The 15,377-nt window shown below is 48.0% G+C and overlaps 4 protein-coding genes across 4 annotated transcripts; 1 reads left to right on the top strand and 3 right to left on the bottom strand.

The window, feature by feature from the left end:
• Nucleotides 1-1,663: 1,663 nt before the first annotated feature.
• Nucleotides 1,664-5,032, top strand: F4807DRAFT_455349 (Las1-domain-containing protein; the record flags this gene model as incomplete). The annotated part of the gene is made up of 12 exons (XM_048000708.1): nt 1,664-2,010; nt 2,287-2,911; nt 3,637-3,679; nt 3,758-3,845; nt 3,909-3,980; nt 4,035-4,068; nt 4,146-4,359; nt 4,422-4,513; nt 4,577-4,711; nt 4,767-4,793; nt 4,860-4,942; nt 5,008-5,032. 12 exons carry the CDS (start codon nt 1,664-1,666, stop codon nt 5,030-5,032), a joined length of 1,785 nt encoding a protein of 594 aa, XP_047859417.1.
• A 1,040-nt stretch (nt 5,033-6,072) lies between these two features.
• Nucleotides 6,073-7,646, bottom strand: F4807DRAFT_455348 (MFS general substrate transporter; the record flags this gene model as incomplete). The annotated part of the gene is made up of 5 exons (XM_048000707.1): nt 6,073-6,242; nt 6,317-6,371; nt 6,484-7,004; nt 7,093-7,247; nt 7,441-7,646. The coding sequence occupies 5 exons, from the start codon at nt 7,644-7,646 to the stop codon at nt 6,073-6,075; spliced, it is 1,107 nt and encodes a 368-aa protein (XP_047859416.1).
• Nucleotides 7,647-8,374: 728 nt separating this feature from the next.
• On the bottom strand, nt 8,375-11,216 carry F4807DRAFT_455347 (high-temperature-induced dauer-formation protein-domain-containing protein; the record flags this gene model as incomplete). The annotated part of the gene is made up of 5 exons (XM_048000706.1): nt 8,375-9,357; nt 9,409-9,652; nt 9,702-10,298; nt 10,354-11,058; nt 11,121-11,216. 5 exons carry the CDS (start codon nt 11,214-11,216, stop codon nt 8,375-8,377), a joined length of 2,625 nt encoding a protein of 874 aa, XP_047859415.1.
• Nucleotides 11,217-12,874: 1,658 nt separating this feature from the next.
• F4807DRAFT_12285 (alpha/beta-hydrolase) lies at nt 12,875-15,281 on the bottom strand. Its single transcript, XM_047992908.1, has 3 exons — nt 14,906-15,281; nt 14,706-14,836; nt 12,875-14,588 (listed from the first exon to the last, which is right to left on the bottom strand). Exons 1-3 carry the CDS (start codon nt 14,999-15,001, stop codon nt 13,109-13,111), a joined length of 1,707 nt encoding a protein of 568 aa, XP_047859414.1. The 5' UTR covers nt 15,002-15,281; the 3' UTR covers nt 12,875-13,108.
• Nucleotides 15,282-15,377: the final 96 nt, after the last annotated feature.

The following is a 15,377-nucleotide window of genomic DNA, read 5'->3' as shown; positions in this document are numbered from 1 at the left end:
TTGCCGAATTTACTACTCAGCAGAAAAGAAAAAAAAAGCTTGCTGCAAGACATTAATAACGTAGATATCATATTTTTCATATACATACATTTCCATGATAATTTACATACTTGCCAACTTGTCATATTACTACTTGGCAGCAAACAAATCAAAGTGCTAGAGGGTAAGATTCGTGGCTTTGCGAAAAGGAAATGGTAAGGTTTCTCTTTCGGCATCAATATTTCGGCTCTTGCTCGATCTTGAGACTTGCACCTGCACTTGCGCTTGCACCTTTAAAGTCGCTTACGTCGGCGCCAGGCGTGTCTAACAACATTGAATTACATATTACCTAGGTAGCAATTATCGATGTAGGAACCCCACGTACCTACATACGGTACATATCTACCTGGGTACATGCCTAGGAGTATCCGTACCCGTACCCATCCATCGACCCCTCCATCAGATAAATTTTTAAACTTCCCTTGGATGCTACTTCGATACTACACCGAACCATATGCCGCATCTAGTTGCATCGTTTGATTCTCAGTACTCCCTTCGCCACCCATATGTGTACCTTATGCATCGAAAGCATACCTACATGAGTTGGCAGCATATGGAAAGCCTTAACCGCTTCGCCAGTTACCACTGCTTTCACGGATTATGTAAGAAGGCATTGGCGCCCACCTCCTAGGAGGATATACCAAACCCCTCTCTTTCTCGGTGTTGAGGACGAGAAGGAGCTCGACATCCGGATTCGCAAGCCTGATCCGGTTACTAGCTTGGTTCCCAACAGGTTGGGTGCTACCTACTGCCATCAGGCTTAAAGATGGGCTCAATATTAATAAGAAAATATCGCCACTACGAGTTATATATCGTCGGCGATCAATGAATCGAACCGGCAAGCCGAAGGCCATAATAGGATAACCGAGAAGGTTCTTATGTTCATACGTCCATAAGGCTGGAGGCAAGATCTTGACCTCCCTGTCTCACGCAGGTGGCCTACTGCGGAATATTCGGATAACACTCGATCTCTCTCGGAGTCTTCTCTCCTGGTCTTGAGGTGCAGCTAAGCATTACGAAGCCATTAAGACTGTTAAGGTAAGTGATGGATATATGACATAGAATAATTAAGTGGATAGATACTATGAAGTTGTAGTTATCCTACCTACTACCTACTAAGTAGTAGTTTTTCCATCTTCGTCCCGCGCTTGATCCCTTCTAATTACAAAGCGATTCATCATTCGTCCAAGGAACCTTAAGGAGTATCCATCAATAGTGTGAAATTTCGGAGATACATCTTGCTCCTCAATGTTGAGACCATGCTTAATTATTACCTAAGATCTTAAAATGTCAGCTCATGAGGGAAGCGCAAATTGAAATTCTCATAAACTAGGACTGGTTCGAGCCATGGCCATGGATGTTAGTGCATAAAGTGAAAGGTACTCTGAAATTGGTGTTTTTTAGTTGGCGGGGCAGAGTACTCCTCCGTGGGGCCTCTAACGGGACCTTGCAATTTTCTTCCATGGATGCTTCAAGGTCCATGAATATTATTCAAGAACACCATTCATTCCGCCAGCCCGTTAGGAGTTAATATTGCATACAACCTTGGAAAACCAATATCATTTAATAATAAGTTAAATCAATTAGGATAGGTCGGTTTCGCCCTCCACTATCATTTTCCGTAATGGTTCAATATTTGCACACGCCATGGCGGGACCGCGCCGAGCTATTGAGGGTTCGAGAACAATTCTATCCGTCACCACCCACTAGCGATCCTCAACGCAACCAGAATGCCGGTGACGATGGAGATAGCAATGGCAGAAGCGACGAGGAAACGGTAGAGGAGGAGGCGGCGAAGCAGCACGCCGTGTCGCGTGTCTCGATGTGGATGCAGCGCGGCGGCTGTCCCCACCTGGTCGAGTCGACGGCCCTCCTGATGGCTGCCATCCTCAGCGATCTCCACGAGACCAGGGCCCGGGCCAACTCCTCGTCCTACGCTCTCCGAGCCGCCTACTCCGCCGCCTTTAGCCGGTACGTAAATAGTACCCCTTTCTTTTCCCATGGTCCATGGCCGCGTGACCTAAGCCTTTCTTTCCCCTAACCTCGTCGGTGGAGAACTATGCATCCCTGGCTGGTATCTAGTTAAAGGCTCTCGGCGATATGTCATGTCGTAGTTATTGGGGTTCATGCCGGCTCGCCTCATGTCGCGGATGGCTTAGCTCACGCGTTTTGTCACCCGGATACGGCCCAGCATAATAAGAACCCACCGAATTGTAATCAGCTAACGATGACAACGTCTAATTCTAGCTTCGTAACCGGCCTCTTAGACAGCCAGCAGGACAAGCAGCGCAAGATGAGCATGTACACCGTAGCCAAGACCATCGGCCTTCCAGCGACCTTCGTGGAGCTGCGGCACCAGGCTACTCATGAGCAGCTACCCTCGCTGTTGAAGTTGCGCACTGCGGCTAGGAAAGCGCTTGTCTGGATCTGGGACTACTACTGGAAGAGCCTGCCAGGTGAGGGTGACGACACTAATTACAACGAGGAAAAGCCAGACGCTTGCCGGGATTGGGTACTACAGTATTTAGGAGAGGAGTCTACAGCGCAGAGCAAGACGCTGCGCGAACAGTTAAAACGGTGGGACGAGGCGGTTCTGCTGCGGAGCCTGGCTGAGATAGGGGATTCGTCTGAGGACCCTAAGATCATTTCCCGCTCGATACGGCTTTCGAGGGAGATACTGGGCGGGGATTTCTCGTCTGAGCCGGGCGCGTGGAAGGATACTGATCGCGTGTCTAAATCGAAGGACTTGGAGACCGTCAGGGCGGAGATGCAGATGTTGAATGGTGAGCTCGATGCTATGGATGCTGTCGAGCCCCCGCGTCAAGCGGTCGAAGAACGGGCTGAGGCGCCATCGACTCAGGTGAAGGGGTGGGTGAGGTATGAAGGCCCATGGAAGCCAAAGCCCATTGGTGTGGTGTAAAACAATGTTACAGTACTATTCCGATGCATTATTCGGGCTTCTTTACTAGACTACGCGCATATTGTGAGCACAGGTGAACTATTAGTTAATATATCTCCCTAACTGGTAGTTGTCTACCCTGTCCTGCGGCATGACAGACAGTTAAAGCGGTGGAGTTTCAATTACAAACTTATGGAAATTCACGGTAAATCCCCCGGCCGTCTTCACTTTTAACTATGAAAATGATATAATTTTATCTGAGAATCGACACTCGATAAAATTGAGTACCCAGGTATTTTCCTAATATTATAATGACATTCTGTACTATGACAAATTGAAGCAATTTGATAGGTCGAATGATGAGAGTTTTTGCTATCTAGCAGTTGGCAAATAGTATTGCCGGACCGTCTGGCAGGAAATCGACGTCATGGATAGTGCCATCGGCTTCTTATTCGGAATGCCGAAATGCGTTTGTAAGCGGGAGGAGGCGCCCGGAGTAATAGTTGTATCACGAATTCGGGGTATAGTTAAACCATCAATTGTTATTATCACCACCTACATTTCTGAAAATACCTTATGAATTACTTTGCGAGAGCAAGACCTATATTTGCTACCCGAAGAATAGGCACCTTGACAGCGGCTGTAAGCTTTCTTCTGATGGTGTGCCATCAGGGTGCTCGCTACTAACTCCGCTATAGCTTGCCAGAACCCGCGCAATGCATATCCAATCAATTCCCATGTGTAAGTCATACTAGCTATCCATATAAAGTATCTAATGGATAGCAACATCAAAACTGGTTTCAAACTGAGACTTTATAGGGACGGGGGGGCATGACAATTATGCCTACCTACTCATCGACGATAAGTCCAAGGATGCTGTTGTTGTCGACCCCGCCAACCCCGAGGAGTAAGTTAGGACTCAATATACATGAATGTATCGTCCTAAAACCATCTGACTCCTTGGCGGCAGGGTTACACCCATTTTAAAGGAGGCCATCCAGAGTGGCAAGATCAATCTCACGGCCATCGTGAACACACACCAGTGAGTGTCACTTTATGCCAACACTAATTTACTCGGCGCTGATACCTCTTTAAGCCACTGGGATCATGCGGGTGGAAATGATAAGATCGTTAGTTTACCATGCCTACATACTTCCATATACCTACCTCTTCAGGCTCTCCAAATTCTGACTCAGATGTCTGATAGCGGAGCGATTTGGGCACTCCGAACCTTCCCATTATCGGGGGCAAGGACTGTCAGAGTGTCACCCAGACCCCCGCCAACGGCGAAGGCTTCAAAGTCGGTAGTATTGCCGTGAAGGGCCTTTATACCCCGTGCCACACGCAGGACAGCATCTGCTGGTTCGCCCAAGACGGTGATGACAGAGCTGTCTTCACCGGTGACACCCTATTCCACGGCGGTATGTATTTTATACTAGCCCAAGCTCTACGAAAATTCGTAAAGATCGCTGATGAATCTTAGGTTGCGGTCGGTTCTTCGAAGGTACCGCGGCAGAGATGATGGTTGCCTTGAACAAGACTCTAGCTTCTCTGCCGGACGACACTAAAGTCTATGTAAGTACTTACTTCAGGTCGGCCTCACGCTTTGTTATACGATTTCGAGCTAATAACAGATAGCCCGGCCATGAGTACACGAAATCCAACATCAAGTTTGGCATCTCAGTACTGCAAAATGAGGCGACCAAGAAGTTGCAAGCCTTCGCCGAGAACAACCGAGAGACGCAAGGGAAGTTCACGATTGGGGATGAGAAGGTAAATAATCATTGTTATCACGGTTGAAGTTTCACAGCTAACAAGAATGATATAGCTGCATAACGTATTTATGCGAGTAGAGGTAAGTAATTCAGGTTCATGATTATTGACGAGCAATTCGGCTATGAAGCTAACCTCTCTTCCACAGGACCCCGTGATTCAGAAGGCTACGGGCAAGATGGACCCCATTGATGTGATGGATACACTGCGGACGATGAAGAATAACTTCAAGTGAGTAAGTAGATCATGTAAGTCCGAGGTTAGCTTCAAGATGTGTTCTGTGCTGACGATCCAAGACCACCAAGTGAAAGCAAAATCTAGATGTAGGGATACAGGCAGGATAGGAAAGAAAGTACCTAAAACTGGTGAAAAGTACCATACTGTCATTAGTGTCTGAATTACAATCTCGTCACTTCAAACTCCATCGAACAAGAACTTGATAGGCATCCTGATAGGCATCCAAATGCTTCTTCCGTATCATTGACTATTGAACTATCAACATAAGTAAATTTCTCCAGCAAGCACCAAGCTTCATCCCATCTGGAATATGCTGGATGCAATCAGGTACTTGCGGAACGCCGACTCTATGAATCGACGCGGATTTTAATCTTGCTTCACTGTCCACACTTGCGCGCTGTTTGTGAATCAAAACGGCAAGCTCTAGCATAATTCGAAGCTGTTGATAAAGACTGAATAGTTCTGCCCTGTCCCGAATGTGTCCTCGCAATCCATAAAACCGTTCTATCTCGCGACAAGCCCTCTCACCTGTCATTGTGAACCGACCATTTTTCTGCACGATTCATCGCTTGCGACCAAATCAATCGAAATGAAATAGGTGCCGTCGTTTCGGTCAATGGGTGTCGCTCGATATCTCCGGCTCATATGGACTTCTTTTTCCTTCTCGGTGGTTGTTGTAGAAAAATAAAAGTTAGTGTAGAAAATTTTCGGCAATTTATGTTCGCAGGTTAGAAAGCGGGTGAATCTCGGCAGCTGTCGGCAGCCGCCAAGAAGTGATAGGCTAATGTGGATTCTACTCCTTAAGCCCCTTAAACCGTATTTCATTTTGTCACAATGGGACCTCCGTACTTCAATGTTCGAGAGACTTTGGATATTACGTGCAGATCGGTTTGCAATATTGTATGTAATGAAGTTCTCGTATAATACCCCTTAGGCATTAGGAATTGGATGGAGTATTCCGGGTTGGTATAATTTGATTGGCACCAACTCATTAATCGCCAGAGCCCAGCCCCCTTATAGACCCAGCCTACAGGTATGTGCTCACCGAGACTTCTTGGATCTTCACTACACTACATACCGCACCGGTGAGCCTAAATAGCTCGCTTGGGGGTAGGGGGCCATTACTATTCATCCCGCTGTGGCACCTTTGGGACAAGCCACCAGCTGATCCCGCCGGCCACGAAGAGCGCCAACACGATAGGCTGCAGAACGGCCACGCCCGCTCTCGTCGCTATCAAACCAGTAACAGACGGGAAAATGGCGCCTCCGGCTTGCGCTATTACGAATATCAGGCCTAACAACGCATCCATCAGTTGCCAAACAGTGCATAGGTGTCCAACCTCTAGGGTCGTGATCTAGACCTCTTACCTAGCGCCGCAGGCTGATCTTTCCGAGCGAATAGCTTAGAGGCGACAGACATGCCCTGCGTAGGCAGAAACGTGTCAGCGCCCCCAACAAATCTAGAACAGCTAACTATATAGAGACATCAAATGAAGCAAAACACTTTTCGGGAAAAAAAAAAAAAAGCAACATACGGTAGCAAAAAAGGCCCGATAAAGAAGCCGATAAAGCTCAGCGCGACCGCGCTCCCGACGATGGATGTTGGGCTGCAGCCAGAAGACGAGCTGCAGGGCGACGCACAGCGTGCGCCGCTCGCCGCACGGAAACATGAACTCGACCAGCAGCAGGCGGCCCGCGAGCATGCCGCCGTACATGCCCGTCGGCACGTAGCCCGTCGCGCCGAGGTCGCCGCCCCGCACCGCCGTCATGCCCGCGCCCAGCGTGAAGAAGTAGAACAGGCCCAGCAGCCAGAACGTCCGCGTCCGCAGGATGCGCGCCATGCCCTTTACGGCGTCGCGGTTGCGCTTCTTCGCGCCGCTATTATTATTACTATTACTACTACCGCCACCGCTGCCGCCGTTATCGTTATAGTTTTCTTCGTGCCGCGGTCTGCTACTGCTCCACAACGTATCCCTGAACGCGACCGCGACGCCGGCGACGTTAAGCACGCAGATCGCAATCATCACGAAATACACCCTCCTCCAACCCTCCACCCCTTCTCCCCCCCTCATTACCCGCCATAGCGACCCCCGTAGCGACCCCCGTAGCGACCCCCGTAGCAACAAGCGGTCCCACGAACAAACCAAGCGCGTAGCAAGCGTGTATGAACCCGAGCCAGCGGTGCGGCACGCGGCGTAGTCCCGCAACGAACGCGTTGCTGTGCGCGTCCTGGAGCGTCATGCCGGCGGCCTGGGCCAGAAACGCGGCGAGGAGCCAGCCGGTGAAGGTTGTTGCGTAGCTGTTTATGTTTGTGAGCATATATATATATATATATATATATATCTGTGTGTGTGTGCGTGTGTATAGATTGTATTGATATACAGATAAATGTAGGTAGGTAAACCTCTAGGTAGATAGATAGGTCGCTTACATGATAGCAATCTCGCCGGTGCCGATGCCGAAGCTAGACAGGATATACGGGATCATGGGACCCAAGGTGCCATCGTTGACGCCGGCGCAGAAGAACGAGTACCAGCTTGAGGATGGGCGTGGCGGGTTCGCTCCGGACGACCTCGGTCTCGGCCGGGGCTTCGTCTATTGCCGGAGCTTCCGCGTCCCTAGAACGGAGCCGGCGTAGCTCGGTGATAGAGGGAGATCCGGCTTCGGTGGCTGCGGTCTCGGTCTGCGTCGCTGACATTGCGATTTACTTTGCCTAGTTTACAAGAACAAGTATTTCCAGTCCTCGATGGACATTCTATTATCATATCACGTAGTAGACGACTGATATCTATAGTTTATACTCAAGCTCTGTATCTATGGACTTCTTATCCCCCCTTGACCTGCCTCTTCATATCCTTGAGCTCTGTCGGTAGAAGATCGGCAGAAGACTGGAATTTCTTAAGTGAAGAGTTGGGGATGTTACCATTTTGGGATGCTCCGGACCGCTTCCCCGAACAAAGCAATCCTTCGCCAACACCAATTAGATAGCTCAATCTACACCCTTATGGACATGAAATTTAAAAGATCAACGTCGTGGGTTGCTCTCTGTTACCTTCACGCATGAAACATGCATATTTGCACCCCAGGTCTCGTGTAATCTTCGGATTATTGTATGACTACCCCTGTCCTTGAATAGGTACCTAGTATACGTTCGATCAACATCCGAACCTCGGGTAGATACAGCTTATAGCATTAGACCATTCCAGTTCGATAAACCATAAAGACCACCAGTGACAAATGAGCTGTCAATTTCGGTACCCGAGCACTAAGCAGGCTGTGCGTATGAATCCCTTTCCAGACAAGTGACACGAAGTGAAGACTAAACCAACGCCTTGGGCCCATATCACCGTAGAATATGATGGAAGTGTGCTCTGTACCATGTTTGTTGCTTGATTACTTCACTCTTTAGCGTCCTAACGACGCATACTATGTGCCACGTTGCGGCGGTAATCCTGGAGATGCCGGAGATGCAGGTCCGCCTCGTAGATTGATAGACCCGATCCTCGACACGATATTACTACCCACGGCGTCCACCGCTCCTCGGGGCGATGTTAGCGTCGGTCCCTGAGCTGCCGTTTCCTGCACCTTGAATAGCTTGATTGCCGTTCCATTCCAAACGCCGACAGTACCCCTCGAGACTTGCATTTCGCTAGCAAATACAAAACTCCAAACCAACGATTCGTACCAACCTAGAGCGAGCGGTGACCATTCGAACGAGTGTACTCTAACTGGAGAAGGCTCAATGGCGACTAAATCAGCTTCTTGGATAGCCTTTAGGGTCGCAGACGATGGGACTTCTGCCGTCAGACCTTGGCGGTTGATTAAAGCTGTCAATTGCTGGATGACAGTGAGGATCGTGTGTAGGGGAAGTTCCGGAAGCCAGCTTTCGATCCAATCCGCCGAGGGCTCAAAGGAAGCTACAACAGATTGCCCAGCTGCTGAATAGCTACCAAGACTAGTAGTACTGTTCTGTCGGGAGAATGTCCCCACGCCCGCAGGCATCTTTCCTCTGGCCTTCTCCGACATCCCTCTTAATTGTGTCGGCACCGCATCTTCCACGTCGGCAACGGAAGAAGCCCGAGAGGGATTCTCACTCGGGCTCGACTGCGCCGGAGTCGGCCGGTCGTCATCGTCACTCTCATCTTCAGCGTCACCAATGGCAAATGTCGTATCCTCTTCCGGTACGTTACTAAGTGTCGGTGTCCTCGGCTGTGTAATTGTAGGGCTACGCAAACTCTCGACCGAGCTTCGCCTGGAGCCAGCATCGAACGGATCTAACGACTGCCCATTTTCCTTCCTTTGACGGTTCCTTCGCTCAAGTTCCTCTTGACCACTTTCGAGTGTGAAGGTTCGCAGGGCTTCAAAGCGCTTCCTGTTCTTCAGCACTAAGTAGACAAAGTGGGCGTTCTCTGTTTCGTTGTTAAAATAATATAAACATTACGATCTGACTGATTGCTTACTCTTATATTGATGCTCGATAATGGCGTTCAGTGATTCTAGGAGCGATCTTAGGAGGTCATGGTTGCTGTCATTGGCAAGAAGAAAAGAAGGAGACGACATCGAGTTGTACAGCTGTAGTAGCTTTGAACATGTGGTGCCATTAATGCCTTCTAGGTAAGCGGCGATGTTGTTAATTACGGCGAGCAATGCCGGGTAAATAGCCGAAAGTTTGCCCTGGCTTCTCGTGATGAGGTTATAGATTGACTAAAATGGGTTAACTTTACGACCTTTTAGTATTACGCGAGGTACTGACTTGTATTAGGAAGTCGGCGTATGTGCCCTTGAAGCCGGGAATCCTGATAACAGTTGGTAGGGTATCCTGCCCTTCGAATTGTTTGTTGAGATTAACACCAAAGTTCTTCTCGACACTCAAAGTCTGTAACAAGAAAGCGCACATTCGCACGACGCCTTGCTTCGAGGCATCCGCCTTGTACTCGGTAGCATAGAATAGAATGAGTATAACAAAGTCATGAGCTCGTTGCGTGTCGATCATGAAAGACCTAAATCGCTTGTTACATTGAGTAATCTCCCAGAAGAGCATGATGATCTCTGGAGAGAACCTAGTCGTGGACTGCGTTCCAGGAATATACGAGATGTTAGCTTGGATAGGCTGGTTCAGTATTCGTGTCATGCCATCGACGATGAACTGGAAATCTTGAGGACGATGTAGTCTCCCAAGGAAATGGCGATAGTAGTTCTTCGGAGCAGAGCCAGTGGCAGGCTCGGGTATCGGGTACAAGAGAACAACGAGCAGGAACTGAAGGGTATAAGTGACAAGGATCTCTTTTGGATCCTTGAACATCAAAGTATTGTAAGGCACACGCCAGCTTGCTGGATTGTATTTAAGAGTCTAGAATCATTAGCGATTAGACAGCTTAGATAGATTCGTTGCAAGGTTAAATTACCGTATTCAGTAAAGAACACAGGACGGATAAGACTACCTGCTTATCCGGACATGTGCAGATATATGTCAAAGCCTTCGTACCCTTGGTTGGTAGTATGTTAGGGGACATGTACATGCTCTGACTTGCCAAGGTCAAGAGTAGACGAAGTATCTCGCATCGGTTACTCTCGTATTCCTTGGTCGTAGGCATGGCGGTATTGCAACCCACTCCGCTTTGCCAAATGGCGTATGTGACCTTTGGTTTGCCATGGGGTTGTTTGGGAACTGTTAGGTCTGAGAAGAACAGCAGGTCGATTAGCGTGTCTATGAGCTCCTCCGCCAGCGGCTTGGCCTCCTCGAACTCATCGGCGGGTGGCTTTACATCTTCCTGTGCTTCATCGAAGAGGACCTCATTCGCAATGACGGCCCGTCTCGTTCGTTTCCTTCTAGACCCCCAGAAGAACTTATCTTCCCAGCGTTGTAGGTTGTCTACCTCATAAAGGTATGGCAGAACGCGGGTCAAGATGCGAATGCAATTCAGGGCATCACGCTCGGGTGCGAATTCGGGGTCGGGAAAGGAGGGGTGATGTCGCAATATGAACAGTCGAGATGTCACTGCGAGTATAAGGGTCTCTAAGTTCTCAATAGCTCTGTCACGGGTTCGGCGAATATCTGCAGGCGCAAAGAGGCTGAATATGTCTTCAGAGGACTCGGGAAGCTCCCAAAACTGTAGACAATTAGTTCCTGTAGAATAGAATATCAACGAATGGGCAGGGAGCTGGTGCTCACAGAGGTCCAATAGGGGTCATCGGCGGGTATGTGTCGCTCTTCCGATAACCTGAAGATCCCCTTCTTGAAGACTAGCTTGGAGTCGCTGGCACCCATCGCGACGAAGTCATGCCTCGTCTTACATTGAGCGACGTAATTAGATCGAGGGGACGATGATGATGCGCCGGGAATTAGTAAGGAAATATAATTCTAGAATTGGTGTGTTGTTAGTGGTGTTACAGTTTAGTAAGTAGAGTTGTACAATTGACGGCAAACGGTAAGTTTCTTGAATTCTAGATGCTTGTCATGGGTTAACGAGGTTGCGGTTCACGGCGTTGCATTTCTGTTATTAACTTCAAACACGCTACCTACAGTTAAATCTACCTAGGTACCTCCATCGTATATCTGTACCTTCACTTTCGCTTATCTCCAGGGCTATTCCTTATCGGTACCTAAGTACTTGGGTACTTTCTATCAATAGCTCCACGTTGTGACCTTCAAGGTTGTGTACCTTGGTACTTTTTATGAGATGAGATCAAATGACCTCCCTCCAATCATATTCACATTAATTCAATTTACAGTTGAAATTTCCTTCTCTGATCGAACGCAAAATCAAGTGCCACAAAGTCTTTACCACAACAAGGCTAGTCTCCAAGCAAGCTACTGTCTTCTCAATATGAGAGCCAATTTCGGTCAAAAATTATGTGAACATTGTTACATTTTGTTGGTAAGATTGCTCATTGTGATGGGTTGAGCACCTACCTAAGGGTTGGTAACAACTTCTGTGCATCTAGGGAGGGTCTTATGCGGTAACCATTGAGAAGAGTTCACTCGATGATCGACTCTTTTTTACTCTTATTTGAAGGCTAAGGAGAGCCCCAGGTCCTACATCGTATACTAACACTCTCAGAAGCGAGACTTCGCAATTCTCAGTGTTAGTTTAATATCTACCAACAAACTCGGTGTGGGCGGACAACTATTCATCGTGAAAAAGGTTGGATTTGACGATGGCTAGTTTTCATCTAACCAAATGTCCATGTGTGTGACATCAATCGAAATAGGGGTCATACCTAGTATATCGGGTACTGTTGGTGGTACATTTCGCATACTCAACCCAGGCAATTGCTTCATCCATCAGTGGAATACCACGGCTCATGGTTTTCAATCAGTAGCATATGTAAGTCCCTAACAGTTGATCTTTCTCTCCGAGTATTTCATTCTAGCTCTCTCACTTTGAAAAACATATTAATAGCATCGGCTGCGTGATTATCCAACATGTAATAGCTGATACGGATAATACGACATACTAGCCAGCAGCAGAAGCTCTTTACGGAAAAGCAGATATGACCTGTCCTTTCGTGGTTTTTATACCTGCCGCCCCGAAGGTCCTCGCCCGGTCTAAAGTAATTATCCAAGCGGTCCACTCGTTGAAGTTATGGGGTTATCCGAAACAGCAAGACAAACAAGCAAGTCCAAGGGACGTTCTACGACTCAGAATGGAAAGTACCACAATACGGAAGAACGCCAGACATCACTTATAGAACATGTATTGATGTCATGGGAGATACTATGAGACGGATTTCGCCTCCCCTGAGAATGCTAGGCTTGATAATGGTAAAATCGACTTAAGGGGTATCTTGCGCACCACTACGTTCACGACATAGACGACAGATCTCCGAAAGATCTAGTGATCAGCAGTTCATCCGCCAGCATCCATGGATGGATAGTCATAAATGATAACCGGTCTAAATAATGGCTTATAGTGGCTTGAATGCTGTATCTTGAATTGGAATTGAGTCTATTGGTATCGTGGCGGTAGCGTCATTCTCCTCCGCTATAAATAACCCCTTTCGCTTCCATTAATGCAAGCGAGTTTCCCAAATGTTCATCATCGCAAGGTATCGTTAACATAAAAAAAGCGGAATATGAGTTATACATCAATCGTCCTCCTTATCCGACTAATTCTCAAGTCATTATAACTACTAGCGTATGGTATAACCAACTATGTCCTAAGGAGATTGTTGCCCTTCTTTATCCGGCTGCTCTGCAGCCGTGTCATCAACGGGCGGTGCAAGATGCGCTGGATTAGGGACTTCAAGTCTTGGGGAGCGTGCTCCTTCGGCAACGCTCTCACTACTTGCAACCGCGGTCTCCCCACTGATTGCCCGATGTGGATGGCCTCGCTCTTCTGCAGCAGGTGGTGGCGCTAGAAGTGCCAGACTTGGTTTTGCCGGTGAGGATACTGGCTGCTCACCAGCTGCTGTATCACTCTGAATAACAACTTGCTCTAGGGGAGCAGTTGTTGGTGCCGACGACGGCCGGAGTCGGGGGTCCGACTTCAAGATTGAAGTAGCAACCCCCCTCACACCCGCGGCTATAATTTCTGGTCGTTCCCAGGCTAGAAGCCCTGACCTCCCAGTGGCGCGATTAGTATATATTACTTTATACTTCGCATTAGCCCAGCTGGGACAAATATAGGTGTCCTTGGTCTCCTCCTCAACGAACTCGCCGGTCTCCGCTTCTGCTTCTGCGCTCTCTTCAACACTTGGTTTATCCCCTAAGAAGACCGTGATTCCGACTTTCGGCCTTGGGGTCACTTTTTTCACCACTTCCTCTGGATGCCTTATGCAATATGCCCAGAATCTCAGCGCTGCTTCTGGACCAGGTAACCAAGCGAGCTGGGTGAAATTAATCACCTCTGTTGGTGTAAATTCCTTCTTGGAACTGAGTAATCGAAGAGTTTTCAATATGAAGACCAATAAGCCTGTCGGAGAGTCGCATAACGCATAGGATAATGTATTAGGTTCCCGGAGACTCAATTGGTTTAATCCGAGCTGGGCAGGCGTTGGCGCTTTCTTTGACGTACGAACATACCCATTCTGTTCAAGAGCCGAGAAGTCTTCACTGCGGTATCCAAGAATAGGGGCATGTAATAAACTGGCAATAGACCACTTTGCCCACTCAACTGGCGCTTCTCGGAGTCTCGGCTTTGCCAACGGGGGTGATATGAGATGAGCGCCCAGACAAGAATTTGGATGATAGTTTATTAGGTGATTGACAAGCTTAAAGTCGATCTCAGCCGGTGAGGCCGACCCGGAACTTGCATTCGTCACTAGATAATGAGGATATGAAAGGCGGCTCATTAATGAGTTTAGAATATCCGCAGTGGATGAGATAACAGGGGTATTGTTTGGAAGCGCATCGCTGAACGCTATACCTGGAAGAGAAGGTATAACTAGATGAAAGGGCTGAGTATTTGCAGCATCTTCTGGTTCTGTGAACAGTTTGATAAGGTGTCCAAATGAGAGACTTGAGAATGGGAATGGGGGTATCACAAGAAGGGGTATCGCGTTAGTATGAGGTGAATGAGCGTGGATGAAGTGAATCCTGACAGTTGCTTCAGAAGACGGTATTGAGAATTCGGTACGAAACTGAGGTAGCTCTTTATTTAAGAGATCCTCGTGTGTTCGCCAGGAATATTGTTCAAGCCTGTGTGATGCTTAGTTTGGGACCATAGCTCATATAGGGGCTCAAGGTAAAAAGGAAGACATGAATATCGTATAAGTCAATTTTAGACTTAGACAACAAGATATCATGAAAACCTACCAGAAATCAATGAGTGGCTCTACTTGAGATTTTGGCTCCCACCAATCTTTCGATTTCGGTTCTGAAAGCTCATGGGGTAGCCTGGTAGTTTCGAGCTTCTGTTTTGTGATATCTAGATATTTCGATGAAAACTATGGGGAAGTCAGAATGTCAGCCACGCACCCTGTCGGTTTTTGAGCGAGAATTAGGGACTGGCTTACGTGTATCTTGTAAGGCTTGACCTCATCCGTACCGCCAGAAACAGGGTGCTCTTCAACCTCAGCAGCCATCTTCAAAGACAAGTCCTTATCCAACATGTACGGGTATTACGTCGGATAGCAGCACGACATCTAGTGGGGTAATGAATGTACAAAATAATAAGTAACGAGAGACGTAACAAAGAATAATAAACCAGAGATCAAATTTACTTATTCATGTTGTCTTCAGGCGGCGCCATCTTGCCCAAGAGCGAGGCCTTGTTTAATTATACATCGTTTTAAGGGACTTGGGTGGCTTGACCTCATGTGGCTAAAAGCTTGGAAAGCACATCCGAAAACAAGGCAGGAGTTACAGGGATCATGCCAGTTTTAGGCCAATTGAGATCGGAGCCGACCCCGAATCTAGCATAACAGGGGTATCGAAGGTCGAGACTCGCGAGGAACTCTCAGAGAATTCTTAAGGTACTGTACAATA

This window comes from Annulohypoxylon truncatum, assembly GCF_022578515.1.
Source record: "Annulohypoxylon truncatum strain CBS 140777 unplaced genomic scaffold F4807scaffold_1, whole genome shotgun sequence".
Lineage (NCBI taxonomy): Eukaryota > Fungi > Ascomycota > Sordariomycetes > Xylariales > Hypoxylaceae > Annulohypoxylon > Annulohypoxylon truncatum.
This window is presented reverse-complemented; position numbering and strand designations above follow the sequence as displayed.

What these genes read in the sequence shown, in the direction of transcription:
- F4807DRAFT_12285 (XM_047992908.1), bottom strand. Translation starts at nt 15,001, where the DNA reads ATGTTGGATAAGGACTTGTCTTTGAAGATGGCTGCTGAGGTTGAAGAG. An exon ending in TCAAGCCTTACAAGATACAC is followed by an intron (nt 14,837 to 14,905) that starts GTAAGCCAGTCC and finishes ACTTCCCCATAG; the next exon opens with TTTTCATCGAAATATCTAGA. An exon ending in GAGCCACTCATTGATTTCTG is followed by an intron (nt 14,589 to 14,705) that starts GTAGGTTTTCAT and finishes AGCATCACACAG; the next exon opens with GCTTGAACAATATTCCTGGC.